The sequence below is a fragment of the Protomyctophum parallelum genome (genome assembly GCF_964188405.1).
Source record: "Protomyctophum parallelum genome assembly, chromosome: 3".
Lineage (NCBI taxonomy): Eukaryota > Metazoa > Chordata > Actinopteri > Myctophiformes > Myctophidae > Protomyctophum > Protomyctophum parallelum.
The window spans coordinates 52,306,708-52,331,144 of NC_139698.1; the positions used below are offsets into that span (position 1 = coordinate 52,306,708).

At 44.4% G+C, this 24,437-nt stretch overlaps 1 protein-coding gene across 1 annotated transcript; it reads right to left on the reverse strand.

The window, feature by feature from the left end:
* Positions 1-164: 164 nt before the first annotated feature.
* ago1 (argonaute RISC component 1) lies at positions 165-24,007 on the reverse strand. The gene is made up of 20 exons (XM_083761429.1): positions 23,859-24,007; positions 22,005-22,037; positions 19,679-19,862; positions 17,317-17,437; positions 16,951-17,132; positions 15,829-15,965; positions 15,187-15,321; positions 14,747-14,834; positions 13,480-13,627; positions 13,093-13,212; positions 12,145-12,267; positions 11,727-11,860; positions 10,722-10,906; positions 9,219-9,378; positions 7,661-7,751; positions 6,682-6,876; positions 6,423-6,557; positions 4,974-5,075; positions 4,618-4,817; positions 165-2,822 (listed from the first exon to the last, which is right to left on the reverse strand). The coding sequence occupies exons 1-20, from the start codon at positions 23,884-23,886 to the stop codon at positions 2,714-2,716; spliced, it is 2,610 nt and encodes an 869-aa protein (XP_083617555.1). The 5' UTR covers positions 23,887-24,007; the 3' UTR covers positions 165-2,713.
* Between the last annotated feature and the right edge of the window lie 430 nt (positions 24,008-24,437).

Sequence of the window (24,437 nt, forward strand, 5' to 3'; positions counted from 1 at the left end):
GACCGAATTTCCCTTGTGGGATAAAGGTCTGTCTATCTATCCAGTATCCATCATCCACCTACCTACCTACATAGCTATCCTACCTACCCTTATAAATTAAAGAAAAAACAAAGAGTAATAAAAAACAAATTTATTTTCTTTAAAAAATAACCCCCCCCAACAGAGTCCCCAATACTATTACATACACAGAGCCAAAATAAGTTGCTTCCATGTCCTTTCATTCAAATCTATTGGGAAGTGCTATGACAGGGACTGTTCTTGTTCAGTGGCTTCATATTGCTTAGTCAGTGAGGCTGGGCGGAGAGGAGCGGACTCTCCTGTGTCCACATGATGCGTTTCTAGGGTGACTCCTGTTTTGTCCCCCTTCTTTGCAAGGTGCTTGGTGGCTTCAGTGAGAGAAGAAAACTGCATCTGAATTCAGCGGTGCCGGGACTTTCCCCACCAGGCTGAAATCTTAAACACAGAGTGGGGGGAGTATTGTAACACTGGCCCCAACTGTGAAAAAGGCCCCGCTACCGGTGAGCCAAAAATACATAACAGGTTAATATATATTTATATATACAAATCACCTTGGACACAATGAAGGATCAGAAAAACGGTGTACAAAGGCATTCTGATTATGCAAGTTAATAAACATGATTAAAAATCAAACTAAACTGATTTACATCATCATAGGATCCCTTTCGGCTCAAAGGGGCTCTACCCATCAGGTAAAATTTGAGGCGCTTTAAGGGCAACTGAGGTGGAAATCAGACTGTCCCCACAGTGCCCTCTTGAGGATACACTGACTGACTGACACTAGTCACAATAATCATAATACAGGAAAATAAAAGCAGTCTTCATCCATTACACAATCGAGGCAAAATGACAGGCAGCGGTGAGCACGAGGCTCCTATCTCTAACAAAACCAAAATAAGGTGGCTCAGAATATCCAGTCATAAAAAATAGCAACATGCAATTTTTTGTTCCATAAAGCCAGAAAGTGACGAGATGTAAAGGCAGGGCATATAAAGTAGCAATAATGACCCACCCAGACTTATGTAGCAACCCCTATCTGTGTTGCTCATGCACACAGCGCACCAATGGGGAATATCTAGCACAGACTGGGGGGCAGGGCAAGGAATGACACAGGTAGATGACGTTAAAAGACAGGATAGAGCATATAGGCAAAGCTACTAAACAAAGAGGGGGACTTGTCCATATGTTTTTTGGGTTAGCGGGAGATAAGGGCCAAGTGCTTTGAAAAAGGGAATCTCTACATGCTAAGAGCGGAACTGAGAGGTTGACATGTAAATGTGCTCACGTTTGGCGAGGCTCAGAGTAATCGGTGCCTGTAACACACCTGCAAGGCGTAGGAGGAAGAGCTTTATATGAGGTGCAGCTGTCTGCATTAGGGGAAGGTGTGTGTGAGTGGATGTTAATTAATTCCACCGTTTGGCGTCATGTCCAATGAAACATGTTGTAATGTGGAGAATGATCATAACAAGGTCAAGTGCTTCATGTAGTTTCAGCTTTGCAGCACTTAAAGTGATCACAGGCTTCCATTTGCCTGCATTCAAATCTACAAAGGAGATCTGACCTTGCCTATTGCCTTTTTCAAGTTATGAGAGGGTGAGAGTGAGTTGTGTCTAGCCTGAGCCTCATAAGACAGTCTCCCCATTCAGAAGTGAAACAAACCATAACGTAAATTAAAAAAGTGCCTCGTAATTCTTATAAGAGCTATGCATACAGAAACAAAAGATTATCTTCCTGTTTAAGTGCCCATTTCCATTGGTTGGTATCACATTTGGCTGGTTAATAATGCTGGTTTAGGTGCATGGGGTGCAAGTATATTTGATACACTCTATGCAAATGGTCCCTCTATCGTTACACTAAGTTTGATCTATTGGCTAAATTATCTAAGGGACTGGCCAAACAGCACATTGTGTGTGGCAGGACTTTACTCCTGTATCTACAATATGCTACAGCTGCTCTTCCTCTGTATTCAATATTACATAGACCAGAGGGCTAACCTCACACAATAACAAACTTTTGTGTGTGGGGCTGGCAGCATCTACATGCTATCGCTAAGTGCTAATGTACCATACCACTGCCTCCTCGAGGCCTTAAAAAACAGACAGAAAAACATAACACAAGCAAGAATGCAGTTCATGACAATTGACAATGTTAAAAATTATGATAAAAGTGTAGTGTCCATTACCACCCCTCTGAAGGGGCCCCGTACCAAAGAGCTTGGAACACTGGCATCCGGCATTCAGATGGGTAAAGAGGCAGCATTGTGGTGGCAGTCAAAAAGGTTTCAGGATCGTCTTTTTGTTGTTGTCATTTACCGCCCGTTGTCCTCCCATCCATATTGCATACATAGGAGTGTGAAGGTAACATACAATACAATAACAATAATATAATACCCACAGTTTAAAAAGTCAACATAAAAAAGAGCAATAGTCCTTTTAAGGTCAAAACAACAAAGAACAATAATAACAATAATATTCATAACCATTTGTGAGTGCATGAGGCTGTAGAGTCTGCCTGTGTTTTACAGGTGGTTGTTTTTCCTTGGGGGGCTGACTTGGCTTTGTCAGACATGGGATGTCTGTGGAGTATGTGTGGGTGGGCAGTTGCAGGGAGGAAGGCATGGGGATGAGGTGGTTTTGCCTTACTGTGGGCTGTATGCCCACTCAGGTAGGAATGAAGGCGGGACGATGGTCGTGGCTCAGGCGAAGTACATGGTCCTCAGTGTGTCGTGGTGAATCTGAACAGCTTTGGCCAGCGCCTGAGGGTCCCGGCCGTTACTCTGACCAGACACGTGGCTGCCCTCCCCGCTAGATAACATGAAAGACAGAACAGAACAGCGGTCAACCACCATGTTAGAAGGCATTCTTCAGATTTTAAATGAGAAACAACAATTTGATCAAGACTGTGAAAACAATTGTCAGTTACATCTGCTTCCACGTGCTTGTGAACCATCCGATTCTAATATATTAACCTAGTGCTGAAAAATAGTGTGTAGTGAAAAAGAAAACTTGTGCATTAAGTTGTGAAACTTGTCAGTACTACCATAAATACTGTGTATATATATATATATATATATATATATATTGTGGGGTCTGGTGAGCGACCCCCGCGATGGTAAGTGCGTTGCCAGGGCAACCAGGCACGCTGTCAGACAGAAGACGCCTCGGGCCGTTAGGAACGCCCTCCTCCGCCAGATTAAGCTGATTGACGGACCGCACCCAAACCAGCAAGCGGCCACACCCGGCGTATAAAAGGAAGACTTAGTAGTCAGTCTGACAGCGGCTGGTTCACACACACACGCTCACGGAGGCACGCACACGCAAACCGTCGGGGGGTAAGCAGACACACACGCTCTCACCAAACACACACACTCATGTGTATGGCTCTGCATGTCTTAAACTGTCACTCTCCTCTCGTCACAGGCTTTATAGGACCCGTCCGGGGTTATGTCCGAGGGACACAACCCACGGGACTGGATGAAGGACATGCAGGATCGGTCCAGGGTTATGTCCGAGGGACAGAATCCACGGGACTGGATCATGGACATATAGGAACAGGCGTTCCGGTTCTCACGTATCGGGCTGCGGGAGGAAGGCAGCCCCGCCAGTGACGGCGACGTGAGAACCACAGATAATCAGGTTGGAAAGAAACATATAAGTCTGTCTATAACATTGAGTTCCAGTTCTCACGTATCGGGCTACGGGAGGAAGCCAGCCCCGCCACAGACGGCGACGTGAGAACTACAGACAGTGAGGTCGGAAAGAAACATATTCATTCTTTATATAATATTGCGTTCTGTCTGGGATACAGAAGAGGAGCCCAGTTTCCACGGACCGTGCTGCGAGAAGGAGGCTAACCCGCCACAGCGACGAGGACGAGGAAACTACAGATATTAAGGTCGGAAAGAAACCTATTAATTCTTTATACAATTCGGAGACATTGCATTGAGGCCTGTCTAGCAAACAGACGCTCATTATAGACGCCGGATCGGCTTGAAGGCTGGCGCTCTTGCGGAGCTGAACCCCCGCTATGGGAGAAGAACCCCTACAGTAAAGGCTAAATACTGACGACGTCACGAAGCAAGACTCCGCCGTCATATATTATTATTATTATTGTTTCTTATGATAAAGAGCCCTCCAGAGAGGAGACGTGCCGTAAGAAGACTGTATGAACTGAGTTGATACTAATATTGTATTCTCACCCCTCTCCAGGCTGTGAAGGAAAACGCCTGTGAGACCAAACAATTACTGTATGGACCAAACTCAGCAGAAGAGACCTATGTGGGGTTTCTCCTGTCTGGAAATTGCATCTTATGTTTGCTGCTCTTCTTTGATTTGTTAACATGAAATAAAACCAGCGTCTTGAAAGTGCTGCAATACCTTGTCCCGCCTGTTGATGACCACAGAGACCTCACAATATATATATATATATATATATATATATATACACTTTAAAAGGCCTTGGCCATACAGTATATATATATATATAGACTGTATGGCCAAGGCCTTTTAAAGTGTTTAGTAATACTGCTACTCTTTTCTATAAATGTTGAACTATTTGCAGATAACATTTGATATTAATCCTTTAAAAACAAACACACACCTGTCATGCTCCTTGTCCACCAGATGGTAGCGGGCACGAAACGCCACAAGACGGGCGTAGTAGGCTGGCGCAGGGATGGAGACAGAGCGGGTACAGCGCACGTAAGTGTGGCACAGCTGGTAGGTGAGGATTTGCAACTCGTCGGCGGTGAAACGATTGTCGTCCCACAGGACATAGTAATGAGAGGGCCGACTGGTACCCTGGACAAAGAGAACAGGCAACCAACTGAATAAGCAAACAACTAAATGCATTGGTTATGAAAAACAACTTCATTGGACATGAAACCATTATAACAACACATCCTACATAATGACATTGTCTATGGACCAATGCTAAGAAAGATTTATTCATTTTACCTGTATACCAGCATGGCTGCACAGGTAGAAATCAAACTCAAAGGGATGAGTGATGCTGGTGTCCACAGTGGTCCCTGCAGGAATATTTCCACTCTTCCCAATCTAGGCACAGACAATACAGAATGTTAATTATTATATAATACATGCCTACCCCTACCTGGGAGCCACACAAGTCAGGAACGATGCAAGTTATGCAATACCCTTGTATCACTTTCTACAGATTGTACCCCTCTGTCTGTCTGTGTCCCTTGTATGCCCAAATATGGACTGAGACCCTGATGTCATCAGAATATGCCCATATGTGGAAAAGGGTGCCATGTGTTCAAAAGGGGCCAATCCTGCAAACTTTGAAAGCCCATGTTAGCCAAATAGGAGGGAATATGAAATATCAGACAGATCCGTCTTGAACACATGACTATAGAGTAATATCAAAACATTTTGTTTTTCAAAAGTCGGCCTCCTAGTGGAGCTATAACAGGCCGTTCTGGAAAATGTGGGGTTCATCGTTGGCATCCTGGGAGTGTGTGTGCAAAATCGACCGGGTTATTAGCTGGTAACAGACGGACGGACAGACTCACGGATGGAGTGAAAAACATACTCTCTCCCCATGCCTTCGGCCTGGTGTAGACAATCAGATTGCTCAAACACAGGATTGCATAAGACACTATTCAGCTCATCTTTAACTGCTAAATCTGTCCTTGATAGAGGTATAGAACGCTATGAACACTGTTTGTGTTGCTGATGTTGACTTTACTTTAATAAAATAAATTGGAAAACATGGCCGCCCCAATAAGATTCTGTACATGGGGTACTGATGGCCTAGTAGTTAAAGGACCACTTCACCACTTTTCAACCAATCTTCATATAATAGGTCCTCACTAATAATCATGATAAAATGGCACGATTTTGTTCTACTCAGTCTGTGTCTCCTAGGAGGGCTGTGGGCAGTTTAGAAACCGTCTTCCAGTGACATCATCATTAGGCAGATTATTTTTTAAACAAGATGTTTTTACAAAAATGTTTAGATTTTCATTATCGTGAGAATGATGGCTTCCATTTTCGCATTGCAACTTTTCAGGACTAGGAAGCCTGCAGTTTTTATTAGCTTATATTCCCCATTGATGATGTCACTGGAAGACGGTTTCTGAACTGCCCACAGCCCTCCTATGAGACACAGATTAGAAAAGAATTGCGCCATTTTTTCAAGATTATTAGTGAGGACCTATTATATAAAGAAGGACTGAAAAGTGGTGAAGTGGTCCTTTAAGCCACAAGCCACATAGCTCTAATGCAGCCTGACAGCGAGTCGCGTCTCTCTCTCTCCCCGTTTCCTGTCATTCTCAACTGTACAATCCAACAAGGTGCAGAAAAGCCCCAAAAATGTATGCGCAAAAAAGATTCTGCACATTTAAATTATTAAGAGCAACAGGGCTTGTGAAAGGAACTCACCCTTTCAGACTTGTCTGCACAGAAGAGGCGTGTGTGGTGGCGTTTCTGGACCACAATGTAGGTGATACCCGGCTGATAATCCTTCTCCAACTTGATGCACGCATCTCGGATGGCCAGAAGCTCATAGTGGAGAATCTGCACAACACAAGTCCATGACTCATTTATCAGTAATAATATACAGTGTATTATTTAAAGTAAAGCTACAGTATGGTTCATCTCACAACTATCGATTTAAATATAAATTTCAACTTGTACATACTTGTGGCAGCTGCCCTTCTGGAACCCCATCTCTGTAGAAGATGATCCTGGTGGGTTTGAAGCGGGTTGACTTGTAGAACTGGATCAGCAGCTCACGCACCATGTAAGATAGATCTTCAATGATCTCCTGTCTGGGTCTCTGGACCCTCACTGTGGCACAGTATCTGCTGGGGTGGGCGTCCATACTGCCTACCACCTAGAAGAAGACAAGTGGAAGGAAGGAGATGAAAGAAGAATATGACAACAGAACACTAAGAATACATTCCAAACCTACATAGTTACTGGGCTAACTTTGAGTGGTGCTCAACTGCCCTCACCACTCATGTATTGGCTCATAAATAATAGTGCACAGTCCTCTCTACCGCGCGAGTACTCTAAATTCATAGCTCTAAAGACAAGGTTTACAAAAAGACAATTACAGTTGGAAATTATGAATCATAGAATTAAATCATCATCAAGCGTCACTAAAAGAGCTGAACCTTTTACTGTTCCCAGTTCCGCTGTTGGTGTAATAGCATCCCCTACAGGCAGTGAAGGTGAGATTTATAGTGCAGCAAAACCAACACGTTACCACCACTATACTATGATTCCTGGCTAACATACCTGTACTTCTCCTGTGTCAGCCAGTCAAACCACTCTAAACCTAAACTCTGTGACTGAAGTGCACACACACACACACACACACACACACACACACACACGCACACACGCACACACACACACACACACACACACAAACACCAGCGTTTTGCTCTAAGATCCTGACATTCCTTTGAGACGTTGGCTGACCACATTAGACTGTCTGCTCAGCTAACTTAAATTGAAGACACCTGACAGAGAACCACATGAGAGGGGGCATAGCACTAGCAGTTGACCAGTTAAGAGCTGCGACAACGTAATCTTAACTGAGAGAATCAGTAAAGTGAATATCTTCCTGGCTTTTGGCCACCCTATTTATCCATGCTGATGTTGAGACTTACAGCAGTAATGGAGGGCTTCTTCCCATCTCCAGCAGGGGGATGTGTGACGTCTGCTCCGAGAAAGATAACTGGCTGCTGGAACACTGCTGACCTGGGAGCAGGAACAGATGAGGAGATAGAATCACACTTATTCATTACGAGGCTACTAGGCCACTAGATTTGAAGTCATCAATTTATTATTTCCGGCAGGGTGTGACCAGGAGAGAGGCACCAAAGCAAATGTGTTGAAACGTTTCACACCATGCTAATTTATTAAATCATAACCTTCCTAAACAGATTAGAGCTATTATGTAAACTAGCTGTCTGCCATGCACCTTTCATCTACTAACTTGCAAGTTGCCCTCAAGATGCATAAAGTCAATTTTTGAACTTAATAGGAAACATGATGATAGAAAACATAGCTTAATAGTTAAAGAACATACTGTAGGAGCGGCAATGCCTCTTTTATAGTATCACAGAGGTGGTCCAAATTAATCCATCCACCCACCAAACACATTTATCCTAAAGTCCCTTATTGATAAGACACAATCATACTTTGATGTTCCTCTGGTTCCGACGCACACTGGAGAGATGGGTGTGTGTAGAGTAAAAACAGCTACATGTGCTGAGGTGACCAGTGACCACCTCACCGCTTATCACCGCTGCTCAGCGGCATCATTTTGTAGAAATCCACACAGCCAGTTCGGTGGGTGGATGGATTCATTTGGAGCACGTAGCCGCCTTTAGTTGGTAGGACATGATAGGATACTGTGTACTGATGACACCACTTTACCAAGATACATACATTCATTTAGTTCGACAGCTTACCATTAGGGGTAGCTCAAGTTATAATGATGAATGAACAAATTACAGCAATCCATGTTTTGGGTGGAGCCAATCGAAATGGAATATTGACAATCTGACTGATACATCTTACATGCCATTATGTACCGATTTGTGAGAGTTTGACAACAACAAATCTGTAGTAGTAGTAAAAACTAAAAGTGTTTTGAAGAAAACACAAAATGGCAGGAAGTGGGCAGGCCTATCTGGGTAGTTGCGGCATGAATCCAGGGAAATATGTTTTGAATGTACTGTTACAACCTAAGGATCAAGAGGTGAACCAGGCTATAATTTGCACCACCATGAGACTGATTTGAAAATGTTGGGGTAGAGGTTAGCTGTTCATAGATGGACACACAAACAAACAGACAGTGTCTGTCTGTTTGTGTTCCAGACATAATCTCAGGCCTTTGGCCGTCTGGTCTGGCGGAGAAAAAGAACACAGACTAAGGGACGACGAGTAATGTTAAACCCTGCTTTCATATTGATTTGATTATTGCCCATTTTGGTGCGGGAACCCCTTTTGGTGTTTTAAACATTATGTTATAATTTAGCTATTGAAAAATATCAGATCTCCAAGCTCATAGCGCGCCACCGAGTGGCGCGCTACGAGCTTGTAGGTCTGCTATTTCAGAAAACTGGAGGATTTAGAAGATTTTTTTTTAATTTTTGAGGTCAGGCCTAAATGGGTTAAACAAATGTCACTTTAATCAAATGCAGTGGGTAGTACACTCACCGTTGATGAGGTACCAGGATGTTGTTTATTCCTCCCAGCTTGACGTTGATCTTGAGGCAGAGGTTGGAGAGGGTCTGAGGGGACGTCTTCACCACATTCTTCACCTGGACACACTGGGTGGCCATGCCTAGGAGGGTGTCTCCCACACGCTTCACCTCCGCTGATGGGGATCAACAGACTACAGGTGTCAAGAACTACATGCAAGTAATGTAGCCGATATTGTTTGAGTGGCGCTAGCCCCTCCCTATGTCCAGCTTTTAGTGTTTGTGCAACCGTGTAAACGCAAACGTTGTCCTAACACAAACATTAAATGCCATTATTAACCCATTCTGACCTGAGATCAGATTCTAGAAATGTCAGTCGTTCTTCGATTTTTCAAAAATAGCAGACCTACAAGCTCGTATCGCGCCACTCGGTGGCGCGATATGAGCTTGTAGATCTGCTATTTTTCAATAGCTAAAGCATAACATGATGCTAAAACACATGATGCTAAAACACCAAAATGGGTGCCAGTTCAGAATGGGTTAATGAGTGGTTGATTTTTATTTCATAGTGTAAACATAAACATTAAAAGCTGGACACGATGATGTATGATGATAAGAGCGCCACTTCACACGGGTGTGATTTAAAAAATGGTCATCTATGGTCATCAACATTTCAACAACCAGGCATGTTTTGAGATAGATTAATATAATGATAGTTTGCAATCTTTTCCCCCCTCTTCTGTGTGTTACACAACAAACTAGAAAAAGTGCCCTACTGGGCACAGGTCTCCACCAGGATGAGCAGATGTGAAGAATTCCAGGCAAAGGTTTTTCCTTGGCCTCTAGGGAGTTGGCATACAAAGTTATCCACAGATCCGTGCAGTTAGAGGTGAAAACACTTTTCGGCCAGTTATAGCACCACCTTGAGGCTGAGTTGAAATTGTTCATGTGGCATTTCGTCCTCGGCCTAGTGGGAATGTGGGTGCACAATTTCACGGAAATCACGCGATGTGTTCATGATTTGTAGCATTTTGTTTGAAACTGAGCACTCCTGTGAACTTTGGAAGCCAATCTTAACCAATCAGGATGGAGTCTGAGAAATCTGAAAGACGGGTTTCGTTGAATGGCTCTAGAGAGACTGTGTACCAATTTGCGTGATGTTTGGACAAAATCTGTAGGTGTACTGTGCAAAAACTTGTTTTGCACAAAGCGGCCTCTTGGTGGCGCTATAACAGGCCGTTCTGGAAAGTTTGGGGCAGAGGTTCATCGTTGGCATCCAGGGAGTGTGTGTGCAAAATTTGGCATCGACCGGGTTAACGGTGGCCGAGATTAGCTGCTCACGGACACACGGACGGACACACGGACGGACGGACGGACACACACACGGACACACGGACGGACGGAGTGCAAAACATACTCTCCCCCCCATGCCTTCGGCCTGGTGGAGACAATAAAACTAAAGCAGAATCCTCTTCATGTGAAAAAGCTCGGTCATAGAAGTACAGGTGACTTATCCTACCGTAGACCGGAGTCTTTCCCGGCAGGATGACGATAATGAGCTGCAGTCCAGAGTAGGTGTTCTTCAGGTGTCTGAACATGGGCTCCACGCTGTCGGCCCCCTGGGCGTATTTACAGAAACATGGCTGGCCCTGGATCGGCATCCCAGCATCCTTAGAGATCTTACGCAGCTGGTCTGTGAAGTTCCTGGGAGAAAAACGAAAACTGGCAATTAGCAAAGAAACTCTGCAACACAAGCTACAATAAGTCTACACAGCATTTAATGAATGACTGTCAATCATATGCCTGTCACTTTATATTGCAGGTGAGGTCCTGCTATTCCTGTACCATGTAGGAGCTGTGTAAAGGAAGAAAGTCTACCCGTCTGCCTCCGACAACAATTCCTGTACAGCAGGGGCATTTAACCCATTCTGACCTGAGATCAGATTCATACGAGATTTCCGGCGGACACACAAAGGTCCTGATGAACCCATTCTGACCTGAGATCAGATTCTAAAAATGTCAGTCGCTCTTCGATTTTTCAAAAATAGCAGACCTACAAGCTCGTATCGCGCCACTCGGTGGCGCGATATGAGCTTGTAGATCTGCTATTTTTAAATAGCTAAAGCATAACATGATGCCGACACCAAAATGGGTGCCCGGTCAGAATGGGTTAAAATGTTTAGGTGTGATTCCATTATTCAAACCCGGGTCTCAAACTTGGGAAACCAAACATCATCCGCTCATCCCAAGGGGCAAACCGCCTTGACCAGTGGAGATACGAGCTCACTCCCCTTTCACCTCGGTCAGGGCTACTCATAGTTACAATAGGCTATTCCAAGAATGTTTCGGATGAATGCACATTTTCCACTGAACCAGCTACAGCAAATGCTGATGCATGACACTCCATCTGATGTTTCTCATTTCATTTAATGCTTCTATACTCAGTTGCATATTGTTCATTCATTTTCTTTTTTCTTGCATTTATTTTACAAGGTTGTCACTTTTGATGCCATCTAGTACTTACTTGAGTACCTCTTCCCGGCACTGTTTCTGGGGGGCAAAGCAGGCGATCGCCCACACTTTGATCTCTATGCCGTTGTAAAACTGCTTCCCCCTCATGTCCCACACTCCCTGGTTGGGGGTAGCGATGGCACGGTTCTGTGGATGAAGGAACACAAGGAAACAATATTCAAACGAAACTTTAATGAGATAAATCCAAGAGTTTGGTACAATAAGCACAATATAAGAGTTAGCTGAAATGTTTCTGGTTACAGATATTTGCATTACCGCAATTAAAGCCCATTAAAGCCCATCAATTGCCCTCACAGTCACACACTCAATTAAAAGCACAACCATGCAAAGAGACCTCTAGATTTTGGTTTTAATCATGGACAAAAAACAGTCAACAAAGGCCAAACAACAGAAAGCGAGTCATGACTTACCCTTCCTCCATACTGCAGGATGGGGGCAGGTAGAACCCTTCCTGTCACCTCAGCCATCTCATCCTTTACCTTGATCCCAAACTCCTGGATGTATGGATCCAGGTTGAAGTTGGCGTTCTTCATCTGTAAATGAAGTAGAGTAAATTGTGGGTCGGTGGAGGGAGGGGATGTATTGCATGTTTAATAACTTGAATAGAAATAACTAGATTTATTTTTCATTATGCATTAGAGCTTGTACAGTATGAGGTCCAACAATTCAAGCCTGGACTAACCAGTTTAGAACCATTGGTCTAGTAGCATATTCAAACCCAGAATGCAACTGAACTGTCAGCACAATACATAAAGATTATTTTCACCGATATTGATGAATTGCAATAATAATGTCACCGTCAATGGCTTTGTACTCGCAGAGTCCGCCTGCCGGCTACTTTCACCAGCAAAACAAAGATGAAACTTTTAGATTCAACAATGAGTTCAATGTAAATATGATATAATATCGGTATCGGCCGATATGACCCTGTAAATAATCAGAGAACGGATATCGGTCATAATTTCAGTATCATGCATCTCTACAATTTAATAAACCTTAACCTAGAGTCCCTGGCTCTCCCTGCAAATGACACTGGCAGGGTACATAACGTGCAGGCAGGACACCATAGGTCTAAAAACGAGAATAACTTGAGCACGTATGAAAGATTCATGTTGCTAAATAAATTGGTGAAAAAAGGTTTTTTAACAAATCCCCGCCCAAACATCCAAGCCCCATCTGGTTCGGGCAGAGATAACAATCTCTATGCATATTACTGCCTTTACGTAACATTAAGCTCACTATTGTACACATGGCAACAATTACTATGCATCCTTCGTAACTTCCTTTCGTTATGTCCAGTGTAATTGTTGTAACACTTGATAGGCAGTTCGCCCCCACTAGGGGTCGCCAACACTCACCAGCCTGCTGATCTCCTCCTGTCTGTCGGGTGCAGAGCGAGCTGTGGCTTTGATCATAGTGGAGGTCTGATTATCAGTCAGCTTCTTGATGCACCGCTGACCTGCTACAATGTTGCACACCTGCAACGAGCAAGCCCAAAGTCAGTCGAAATTGGAAGTACACACCAATGTATGTATGTTTAATGTTCTCAATCATTACATTCTTCTAGTGTAAATTGTAATACATCACCTAAAAATAACAACCCTTTCAACTTCCAAGTATTGTCAAATCAAGTTGACAAGTGATAAAGAGTGGGTGTTTAATTAGTCATTATGTCTTTAATGATGAATGCATTCAGTGTATGCTAGGCTTGCATGTACTGTAGAAGATCTTTGTTATCGCCTCACCTCCAGGGGCAGGTAGGTGTGCTTCTGTTCCTGTCCCACCTGTAGACATGGCAGGTGGGGGTATTTCAGCTGCAAGTTGTACTTCTGCTTGAAGTACTGGGCAACTGTACATTCTACTGTCTGCCCACTCTCAAGTTGGAGGGGAAACCTGGAACAGAGCATAAATGTGTCCCATCCCATAAATGTGTAATAACTATGCATTACTATATGAATCACAAATATGATTTTGCACTGAATATAATACCCTACAACTAATAGTAGGCTATTAGTGCATGACGTTTTGATCCCCACTTTAGGCACTGGATGATGTTTTTCTTATCAACAGAAAGCCTGGGGAACGTTGAGAGTGTGGACAGGAGCTGTTCCACAGCGGAGGAGGAGGGGTTCGACAAGGCGCTCACATCAATATTGTCCACATTAAATCACTACTCCGTGGAACAAACATGGTGATTGCAGCAAGTAACATTACGCCAACAAAAGCTGCTGATGCGCAGTGCACAGACCACAGGCAATGTTATAATACGTTACTCTTCCAATTGTGCTGATGGATATACATTTTCAATCAATTTTTTGGTTTGTACCTGGTTAGAAAAACACAGGCAGACTCTATTCCTGTCTCTTAAAGTTTACCCACACACCAGCAAGTGAGCTGCTTGCTCATTCCATCCCCTGTTTCTGATCACTGATTCCTCCATTCGGAGTGGAGCGAGATTAGAGGGCTGGCCAGACGAGACGAGAGGGCATGTATGTATAACCCATCTTCTTTACGTATTATGTGACTGTGCTGGCCTGGAAACCAGAAGAATCTGCCAGTAAAAAAAAAGGCCTCTGCAGATTGAGGCTTTTTTTTATCTGCCCCTTTTATTTCCAGACCAATATCTACGCAGTGATATTAGACTGGCCATGCACTTGTAAGTTTAGTTTCAAACTATATTGTGGGACAAATGTCATCCACAAACCATATACTATAAAAAGTGGTAAAATGGTGCATTTATATAGCACCTTTATCCAAGGCACTTTACATAGATGCATTACATTCACCCATTCACACACCGATGGCAGCGGAAACCATGCAAGGCACCAAACAGCACATCAGGAGCAATTAGGGGTTCAGTGTCTTGCTCAAGGACACTTCGACACTAACTCTGGGGGAGCCCGGGTTCGAACTGGCAACCTTGCGGTTTCCATCCAGCCACTCTACCCCTGAGCCACCGCCACCCCCATCTATGTGGTTATGTGCATATGTAGACCATAAGAGGACATTTACGTCTGGTGGCTTGCAGGACGTCGGGTGACATTGCATACACGGTACTTCCTTTTCATTTGACCACAGTGAGTCACCTCCACCTTCAGGCCTGAACACCAGGCACATGCAGGGCACACACACACACACACACACACACACACACACACACACACACACACACACACGTTAGTGTAACAGAGCAGATCAAAGCAACACCCAATCCCAGCCTAACACAGAAAACAAATGTGACATTTCTGACGTAATAAACAGAAAATTTGTAATCACACCAAACTTTAGAAAGAAATGTTCCTAAACCAGAAGTATACCAGAAACAACATATATAACAAATGTGGCAAAGATAAAATGCAGAAATCAAAATAAACTGGGGACTAAGAGCTGTTGTAGACATCTCTGAAGAGGTGTGAGGTGGCAAAATAGTTTCTTACTGTTAAGTAGCCCACCTTTGATCTCCTTGGTAAAGCGGACCCGCTGGGAGTCGGTGAGGGTCTTGGGCTGCTCGTCGATGTTACGGATGTCCAGGACTTCGCACATGAACTCGATGACTGGCTGGGCTTTATAGAAGGCCGTGGCAGACACTGGTGGGGGACAGAGAGCAGCATTCAACCACTGTGGGTAGAATTCATCCAACGGTTGTATTTTATATCTCTCACTTTTAATCCATTTTGACCTGAGATCAGATTCTAAAAATGTCTTCTACATCCTGACAGTTTTCTGAAAAAGCTATGTTTCTATGTCAGTCGCTATGAGCTTGTAGATCTGCTATTTTTCAATAGCTAAAGCATAGCATAATGCTAACACCAAAAGGGGTTAAAAAGGCATTTAATTCATACGTCCAGAAATACTCACAAAAAGGTCCAATGAGTAGATATGCATTAGATAACCAGATATTATTTCTATATTTTGAGTGCTAATTTGGGCTTTCTTTCTTATCATTTATGTCTTGTTTTTTGTTTAGTTTTTTACAATAGCAATTAGAACACATTTCAAATTTGTACATGTTTACGGGTGTTGAGGTCATCGTCTGATCTGCGAGATATGAGATAAGTTCACTGTCACTGATGAGTTCATCTCCACTGACTCACCATCAATGTTGAGCATCATCTTCCACATGGCAGGACGCACCGACTGGTGGAAACCAAACCATACCTCCCTCCCCCCACCCAGGGGGTGGTAGTAACCTTCAGGAGGGGAAAAGAAGGACCGGCCCACCGGTGTGTACCTAGATGATAGCAGATTTGGAGAGGGTTAAGCGTAGGATATACTAAATCACACAATGGTGTCACTTGCCACAAATAACAGATTTTCAAGTAAAAAATGCACTGTGATACAGCGGTATAGCATGAATTAGGCTTTAGCAATGGCATTGAAGGATGACTCAACAGTTATGACCTCAGCGTAAATTAATCTCTCAGTGAAGCTACTGTCTCACAGGGGGGCATTTCAGAAGAAAGACACACATCGCTGCCAAGCCTGCCATCAGGCACAATCTTTGTTTATACAAAATTGGCACCTCTTTAGAAAGCAAGAAATACAGTCATGTCTGCCTATTTTCTTGACTGATAAAATGGGTTTTGACAGCATTTCATATGGTATTATAATTTAGTCCTTCCACTCAAGTAAAACAAACCTTTCATTGACATAGTTGTTTGACTACCTGAGACAAGAGTGAAAGAGGTTAAACGCTTATAAACACTAACTGACATGGTATCGGCTCGGTACACATAGAGCTGTACATATAAACGCTAAATTACATGGAATCGGATCGGTACATATAGACTTGTGGACTCGCCAATACCAGCGATTTAGGCTGTATTGGGTTATTGGCACAACTTAGCTAACAAGCATCTTTTATTTGTTGACTCAAGAGTCGTGAAGCATCGAGTCTGATCCCAATGAATGTACCGTAGGGAACACACCCCATTAACCCTGCTAGCTGGCTGATTTGGTATGTTTTAATGTAGCACACAACATATAACTATGGATAAAAAGCATGCCCCTCCCCCTCCAACTTCTTGACAGAATGATAGAGGTTGAGAGTAAAATCTAACAAATGTGCTTCCAAGCTAAACAAAGAGAAGCAGAGAGCAAACAACGATTTATTATTTGGTTATTGCGTGCGTTTTTATGCCTGGACTGTAACTATATACTCCTGTGAATGAATACATCTGACCACCGTTGATGAGTGTTTACTGTGCGTGGTGTACCTCATAGAGGCCAGGTGGCGCATGGCTACATCTAGGGCTTGGACAGAGTCCAGGGGGACCTGCAGTCGACCGCTGACCAGAGTCTCCTGGAGCAGGCGCCATGACACCTTGGCCAGCCAGCGGATGGACACCTTGAAGATGCGGTCCTTTCCCTCCCCAGGGATGGTCACCTCAAAGTCCACCTGGAGGGAATGTGAGGGGTGAGATATAGGGGAGAGAGAATGAAAACAGAAAAAGACAAATTAAGCAATGATTGTATGGCATCGATGGATGTAAATAAATAATCGACGATACTGTCAAAGAATGATGGTGCAAGTGCAATCACGTGCGTACACATTAGCAATGAAGAAGATGCCGTGCACCTACCTTCTCACTCCCGATAGGAAGTGCTAGCACAGTATAGATGTTCTTTTTGCCATCATACACTGGCTTTCTATCTCCAAACAGCTGGGGCTTGAAGTGTTGCACCATGTATTCCACCACCTCCCTGCAGGGGGCAGAGCACAGAAAATGACACTGCATTGGTATACTGAGTGACAACTAACACTGCATTGGAGGCCTCAACAGATGTCATGCTACAAATTAAACCCATCATCCAATCAGGATGTTCTTTTGGATGGGGGGGTTTGAAGGTGATAGGATATATATTGATCAACAGGATACAGCTGGTGGAAGCAATATCTCATGGTCGTGGGGGAGTGGCAAGGACAAAAGGAGTAGGTGTGCGAGGGGCCCCCACCTTTCAATGCATGGTGCCTTGGCCAGACCTTCATATAAATTGTGGGGGGATGAGGAGACACTTTGAATGGGAGAGATCACGCAGGCTTGACCTTTGCATGCCTTCTTGGACCCTTTGTCCCCGTCCCTAAAAGAGGGGCAACTACCTCATATGAAGAGAATGAAGCTCTATGTTTGTTTTTTTACAGTGTTTGATAGAAAATCTTGTTTCCGATTGCAACAAGCAGACTTTTTTTCTTAGTTGTATTTTTTAGACGAAAAACTGCCTTTCATTTCTCATGAAAAGTTCTCTCTCTCCTTTGTTTTTCAGACCACATCCATTCCAAGCTCATACAGACAGACTGAAGTTCAAAGACTCTCCCTGCTCCATAGACAACTGCTCATTTGTTCAATCAAGTGGAGAGAGCTATATGAGCAGTCTGCTTCTGGGTCGTGGTTTTCTCAATAGACAGACATAAAGCATGTTGAGTTATGCCTTTCAGGATCTCCGAAGGCTGAAGTTAATCAGTGTAGTAAGGCAACGCGCAAAGGCAGATCAATACCTGGCCATGGAACCAATAAGGGCCTTGACTAATCTGTAAACGATCATAGTTGCAGTGTTGAGGCTGCTGACAGAAAGACCTGCCTACTAGTGCCTACCAACCTGCCACTTATTGTATTTAAGTGAGCCATAGCCCCAATTATAGCCTTGTTGCCACATATACCTTCATCCCTCTTAACTACTTCTACCCCCTACTCTGATCAAAAGCTAATATTAACCCTGTAGACTCATTGTCTTTGTAGTAGAGATGGAAACATAATTGCAACTTTCTTGATTACTACTACCACCTGATGTACAGAGCCTTATATTTGACAGAATCAAAGTTTGAACTTAAGCCCAATTCACTACAATGAGATTACTGCTGCTAAGTGAATAGACAATAAAAACCTGTTTATTTAATTTAACTATGGGACCCTAAGACATAGTTCAATCTAATTGTAATTTAACTTGAAAAATTCCAAGTCCATCCATCCATCCATCTTCAACCGCTTATCTGTAGTCGGGCCACGGGGGCAACAGCTCCACCTGAGAGCTCCAGACTTCCCTCTCCAGAGCAACATTAGTAACTTCCTCCTGGCGGATCCCAAGGTGTTCCAAGGCCAGCATGGAGATGTAAATCCCTCCATCTGGTCCTTGGTCTGCCTGGCGGTCTCCTTCCAGTGGGATGTGCATCGAGGACCTCCCTAGGGAGACGCTTGAGAGGCATCCTAACCAGATGCCCGAACCACCTAAGCTGGCTCCTTTTCAGGCGAAGAAGCAGCGACTCTACTCCGAGTCTCTCTCGCGTGACTGAACTTCTCACCCTATCTCTAAGGGAGATGCCAGCCAGTCGAAGAAAACTCATTTCGGCCGCTTGAATTCGCAACCTTATTCTTTCGGTCATGACCCACACTTCATGACCATAGGTGAGAGTAGGAATGAAGATTGCTCGGAAGACGGAGAGCTTTGCCTTCTGAATTGAAATCCATCATCTATTGTTAACAAGGTCCCCATTATGAACATGGATATGTTCTATCTAGAAGTGTGAAAAACATATTTTTTCACTTCAGCTTGGTCTGACGGGAACCCCTTATGGTGTTTTAAGCATTATGTTATACTTTAGCTATTGAGAAATAGCATATCTACAAGCTCGTAGCGTGGCACTCTGTGAGCTTGTAGATCTGCTATTTTTTTTTTTATGTGGTGCAAATCATTGACTATATATTCTTTCAGAGTGAATGTTTTTAACTCAAATATTTTCTTCTGGGGGGTCCCTGGAAACAACATATTTTCAGATGGGGTCGACGGCCAATTACATATGGTCCTTGACATGAAATTGAAAAACGACTGATATAGAAACATGGGTTTTTCAGAAAACTGCCATGATTTATAAGACGTTATTTTGTAGAATCGTCCTTAGGTCTAAATGGGTTAAGATTTTGCTCAAGTTTTATTAGTTGGTCACCTCACCTGTTGACCCGCCGTGGGCACTTGTCGGGCTTGATGTCAACCTCATAATGGAAGACATCCATCTTGGGGATCTCCACCTCAAAGTAGTTGGCCAGCAGCTTGATGGGCTTGCCCACGGTGCCCATGCCCGGCCGGCGGGGAGCCTGGAACACCTGCTGCAGTGGTGGGGGGAAGGCCCCGGGCACTGGAAGGATGAAGAAACAAAGGGAAAGGTGGACATGGGCAGGCAGAGAATGTGCACAATGGAAGGGAAATTACAGAATTGTTTAATTAGTGGGTGGGCAAGTACAGTCATTAGAGAGGTGTACAGAGGGCAGAAACAGAGTATTAGTGCATGCATGGGTTGACCAGAAAAGGTTATGTGTGGGATGTGGTGTAAGCACTAGCAGAGGATGCGGTTTTGGACAGCGGAAGATGGAGCACAGATGGGGCAGCGATGCGGGCATAAGTCCAGGAAGGAAGCGTAGGTGTCAGGGGCCAAAGGGGCATGATAGGTGGGCACGAGGAGAAACAGACAGGAAGGGGAAGTCAGAGATGAGGAATGGAACCATGTGAGGGAAGAAAAACAGTTGGGAAGCAAAAACAACATGGTGGGACAGTGGCAGGGAGAGATATAATACGCCATGCAAGAAGTGGCAAAAGAGATAGATATTAACGAGGAATAAAGAAGGCGAAGGGTGAACAAAGAGATTTAGGGAGGGTGTGAACAGAGGAGAGGGGTGAGGGACGATTGAATGAGAATTAAGGGGGGGGGGGATATATTAGAGTAACGCTTATTTTTACAATAGTACAGACATTGAAGAATGCCAACAAATCTAATTCAGTCCTTTTCAGCAACTGGTCAATGCTTACAGAGTACAGACAATACAGACGTCTTTACAATGAATTGTCTCATCAATGGCATCATGGAGGATATAAATCTCTGTCAAGTATACTGGTCTACATCAGTAGTTAATTTTTTGGTTTCTGGATAAATCCGTTTCAAGAGACAGATTCCAGATTTCCTGCATTGTCTGTTCTGGATCACACCGATGCTATTTAGGTTGCCCAATAATATAGGCTTACACTACGTGTGCAACTATACCCTCAGACTCTCAGGTAGAAGTCCATTCATAGGTTAGACTGCATTCTCATTACGGTACTTTCCCAAAAACATATTCTATGTCCCTCTTGAAAATGTCTATAATACTGTCGTGTGGTGTCTTAACTCACAGGCTTAGGCTAGCCACGGCCACGGTCTTACTAGGCAAGAAGTTTGCATTCTTGTGATGGGTTTCCATTTTCTTTCAAAACAATTTACCGTTCAACTGATCAATGACTGGCTACGACCACAGCATCATGCATGTGCAAAAACAGGTCTGATTCAGGAGGCCTAGCAAAGAGGGGTCTGGACCTGGCTGCTAAATGTGAGGCTAGCCGTGACTCCTGCCTGAGAGGGGCCCTGTGTCTTAACCTCTGGGCTCCCCAGAGAACAGCCCCCTCCACCACAACAAAGACCCCAGCTGCCCTGGTCCTCCATCACACACACACACACACACACACGTCTGGATGTGAGAGAGGGAGTGCCCCTGCTAAGGCGAAACACACACTCACATACGCACAAACATAGGGGGCCCCCTCCACATTCTCAGTCTCACCATGGAGACACCACAGCAACACAGCATTGTCATGGAGATCAGGAAACCTGTGTGTATGAGTGTGCACTGACACTGTGCATGTGTGTGTGTGTGCGTTGTGGTATTTGTGAGATGGGGGTGCCACCGTGGTCGATTGGGCTTAAAGGGACCTTGGCCTTTTAGGTCCCCGAGTGTGATCTCGTTCCCACATCAAGCCAAACTATACTGAAGAGTGGAGGAGCTCTGCTTTACAGGCTGCTCTGGTCAAACATGGTCCCTCAGTCATGTTCACGGTCATTACGTCAGTTTTGGGGTGCCTGAGATTTGTGATACCCGAACACTGACATGGAGAAAAGCATTAGACATGCGAGTTGCTTCAAGGGATCACTTACAAACACAGTTAACAGACATGTTCAGGCACTGGGCATGTGATGATGACACAAAGTCTGTGGGCGTACGCATTGCACATACAGAGAGAGACATGGGCATTCACACAGGAAGACACAAGAACACACACGTCACCCTCGCGCCAGCGAAGACAGATGGTGAGAAGTGGAGCCAGGGCTCACACACATCCCCAGACAATAGCTGTCCCTGGTGCTGGGTGCTAAACTAAAAGATGGCTCGAGTCATGTCATCTCTCTGCTTTAACGCAGCATCCCTGGATCACATATAATATGCCATTTTTATATTGTATAATTGGAACTTACTACCTGCTCCTTCATGACCAGGCCAGTCTTGCTCTATAGCACCACGGGGGAGGAGAAAAGAAAAAAGAAAAAAGTGTAACGCAGGCCTGTAGAATGATGTTACTATAGGTGCGCGTAGCTGTTTGATGACTTAGCGTAGAGTGGTCCTAAATTTGAGCAAAATAGTTTATAATGATAGGAGTAGGAATCGCAGGTCAATTGCCCCTTAAGTTAAGGGGCAATTGGTATATGTACACATTTACAAACACATTTTGCAAGATGTTATTACATTCTGTGCCTGACTAACTTGGCAACCTTAATATTTGTTTGTTTTAACTTACAAAACATTTAAAAATGTTACACAATGTCAATCTAAATGTGAAGGAGAATGCCTAAAAAAACATCCAGGGGCTTAAGAAGTGGCATTCTCCATTGAGGGGGGCTGAGTTTAATGGTGGCAGTGGATCCCTTCTAGGGCAGATACTGAACTGATGCTGAACTGTAGGTTGTGCAGTGCTTACAGGGCAAAATGTTCAGCTCAAGTGAAATGTCACATCAATGGTGGGAGATGTTTGTAGACAAGTCCCATCTTATGCTAGGGAATCACAAGAAACTAACTGTTTGAATGAGACGATGGAACAACCCATTACATATTATTACGCCCATTTTGGCTAAAGTTAAACTACCTACTCCTACTGTAGGCTACCTCTCCCTCTAGTAACTGGCTGTCCACCATGAGCTAAACATGGTCAGTTCATGCTTCAAATACAAAAAAACAGACCCCGGAGTACACGCCTCCATTTGGGGGAAAATAATCATTGATATATATTCTAGGTTCAACATACTGAACTGCAACTGACAGCTACTTTAAATTTAGGCTACTGACTCACGACATGAACATGAACATAGCTGGGAAAGCAGATCATACATCTTGACATAGAACTACTGAACTGCCATGGACAAGAGAGTTCAAGCATGGTGCATTAATGCATGCAATGGTGCAAGACGTTCCAGAATTGGTGGACTTCAAGTTCAGACCACTAGCTCGTTTAATAGGTCATCTCCTGTATCTGTCATTCAAGAAACCTGACTAAATAAATAAATAATTGATCAACTTATTGCACATTAGTGGCTATAAACTTGTATGACAATGTTCTTACTAAGTGCATAGTCAGCAGTCTACATGTGCCAGTAGGAGTAGGCTACAATCAAATCGCCCACTGTACAGATGTGAATATTTCACAATACATTGTGCTTTAAAACGTTAAATTCAATTATGGTTAGATATAGATCACATAATTAACTAATCACTGCCGATGTTAGGCCTATGCTCATGTCTTGAAAGAGTGCATGTAAGGTATTCATGTTATTAGACAACATAACATGTGAATAACCTGGCAGGATGGGGCTGTGTGCGCTGCGGGGGTCATAGTGTGGCGTTTGGGGTGTGTGTGTGTGTGTGTGTGTGTGTGTGTGTGTGTGTGTGTGTGTGTGTGTGTGTGTGTGTGTGGAGGCTGCAGCCAGCTGCTGCTTGAAGGCGGGCTTTATCTCGTGCCTGCTCGCTGGAGATTCCCACGACCCTCCTGCCCCCCGCCCCCTGGCTCAGGACATTGTCAAATCAACGCACCAAAAAGACCCGGTGCCATGAATCTTGATCAATTATTTCGTACGACACAATTTCACAAAGTGTCGTGCCGTGTATGGGTGTCAAAAGAAACCCACCGACGTTGCAACAGAATAGATAGATTTGCAGGCAGGCAATGCAATCTAAAACACCTCCCTGATGCTTTAAGGGCCACTGTGTCCTGTTTTTTTTTTACCAGCCAATATCTGCATTTACTCATCACCCCCAGAAACAATGAAAGATAGACCTACCAGCGCCAGACGGACTTCCCGGCTCCATCCCATTCACTTAGCCGCACGGGTACAAACTAGTTATTCCAGGGTTATATGTGGCCACAACGCCGGCCCCTTCAGGCTGGAAGCGGCTCAGACCTCCAGCCCCCTCCTCGCTCTCAGTCTCCTCCTGTCGGCGTGCAGCCTGCTCCGTTCCCGCTGTCCCCCCGCCCCCTGCCCCTATAGTAGCAGCAGCAGCCCCAGACCCGCAGAGGAGTGGAGGAGATAACGGTGTTCGCTGGTCTGGTCTGTCTGGTGAGTGACCCCTGCTATCGGAAGGTGTCGAGGGCGGTATAGGTGCTGGCTCAGCCTCCCTTCCCCGGGGGTCTACTTCGTCAGATTGTCCGGCGGTGCTCTGTGACTTCTTGACGGCCTGCTGTCCTCCTGCTTCACCGTTCAGGGCAGGCAGGATTCTCCAGCGGAACAAAAAAGGCCAGCCCCTCACCCCCAAAATCTGAAGCTTCTTCTCTCTCTCTCTGCCTCTGGCACACTGGAGTAGTCATCTCTCGTCGACACTTGCAGTCTCGCCGCCCAAAGGAGGGTGGTGGAACATGCACC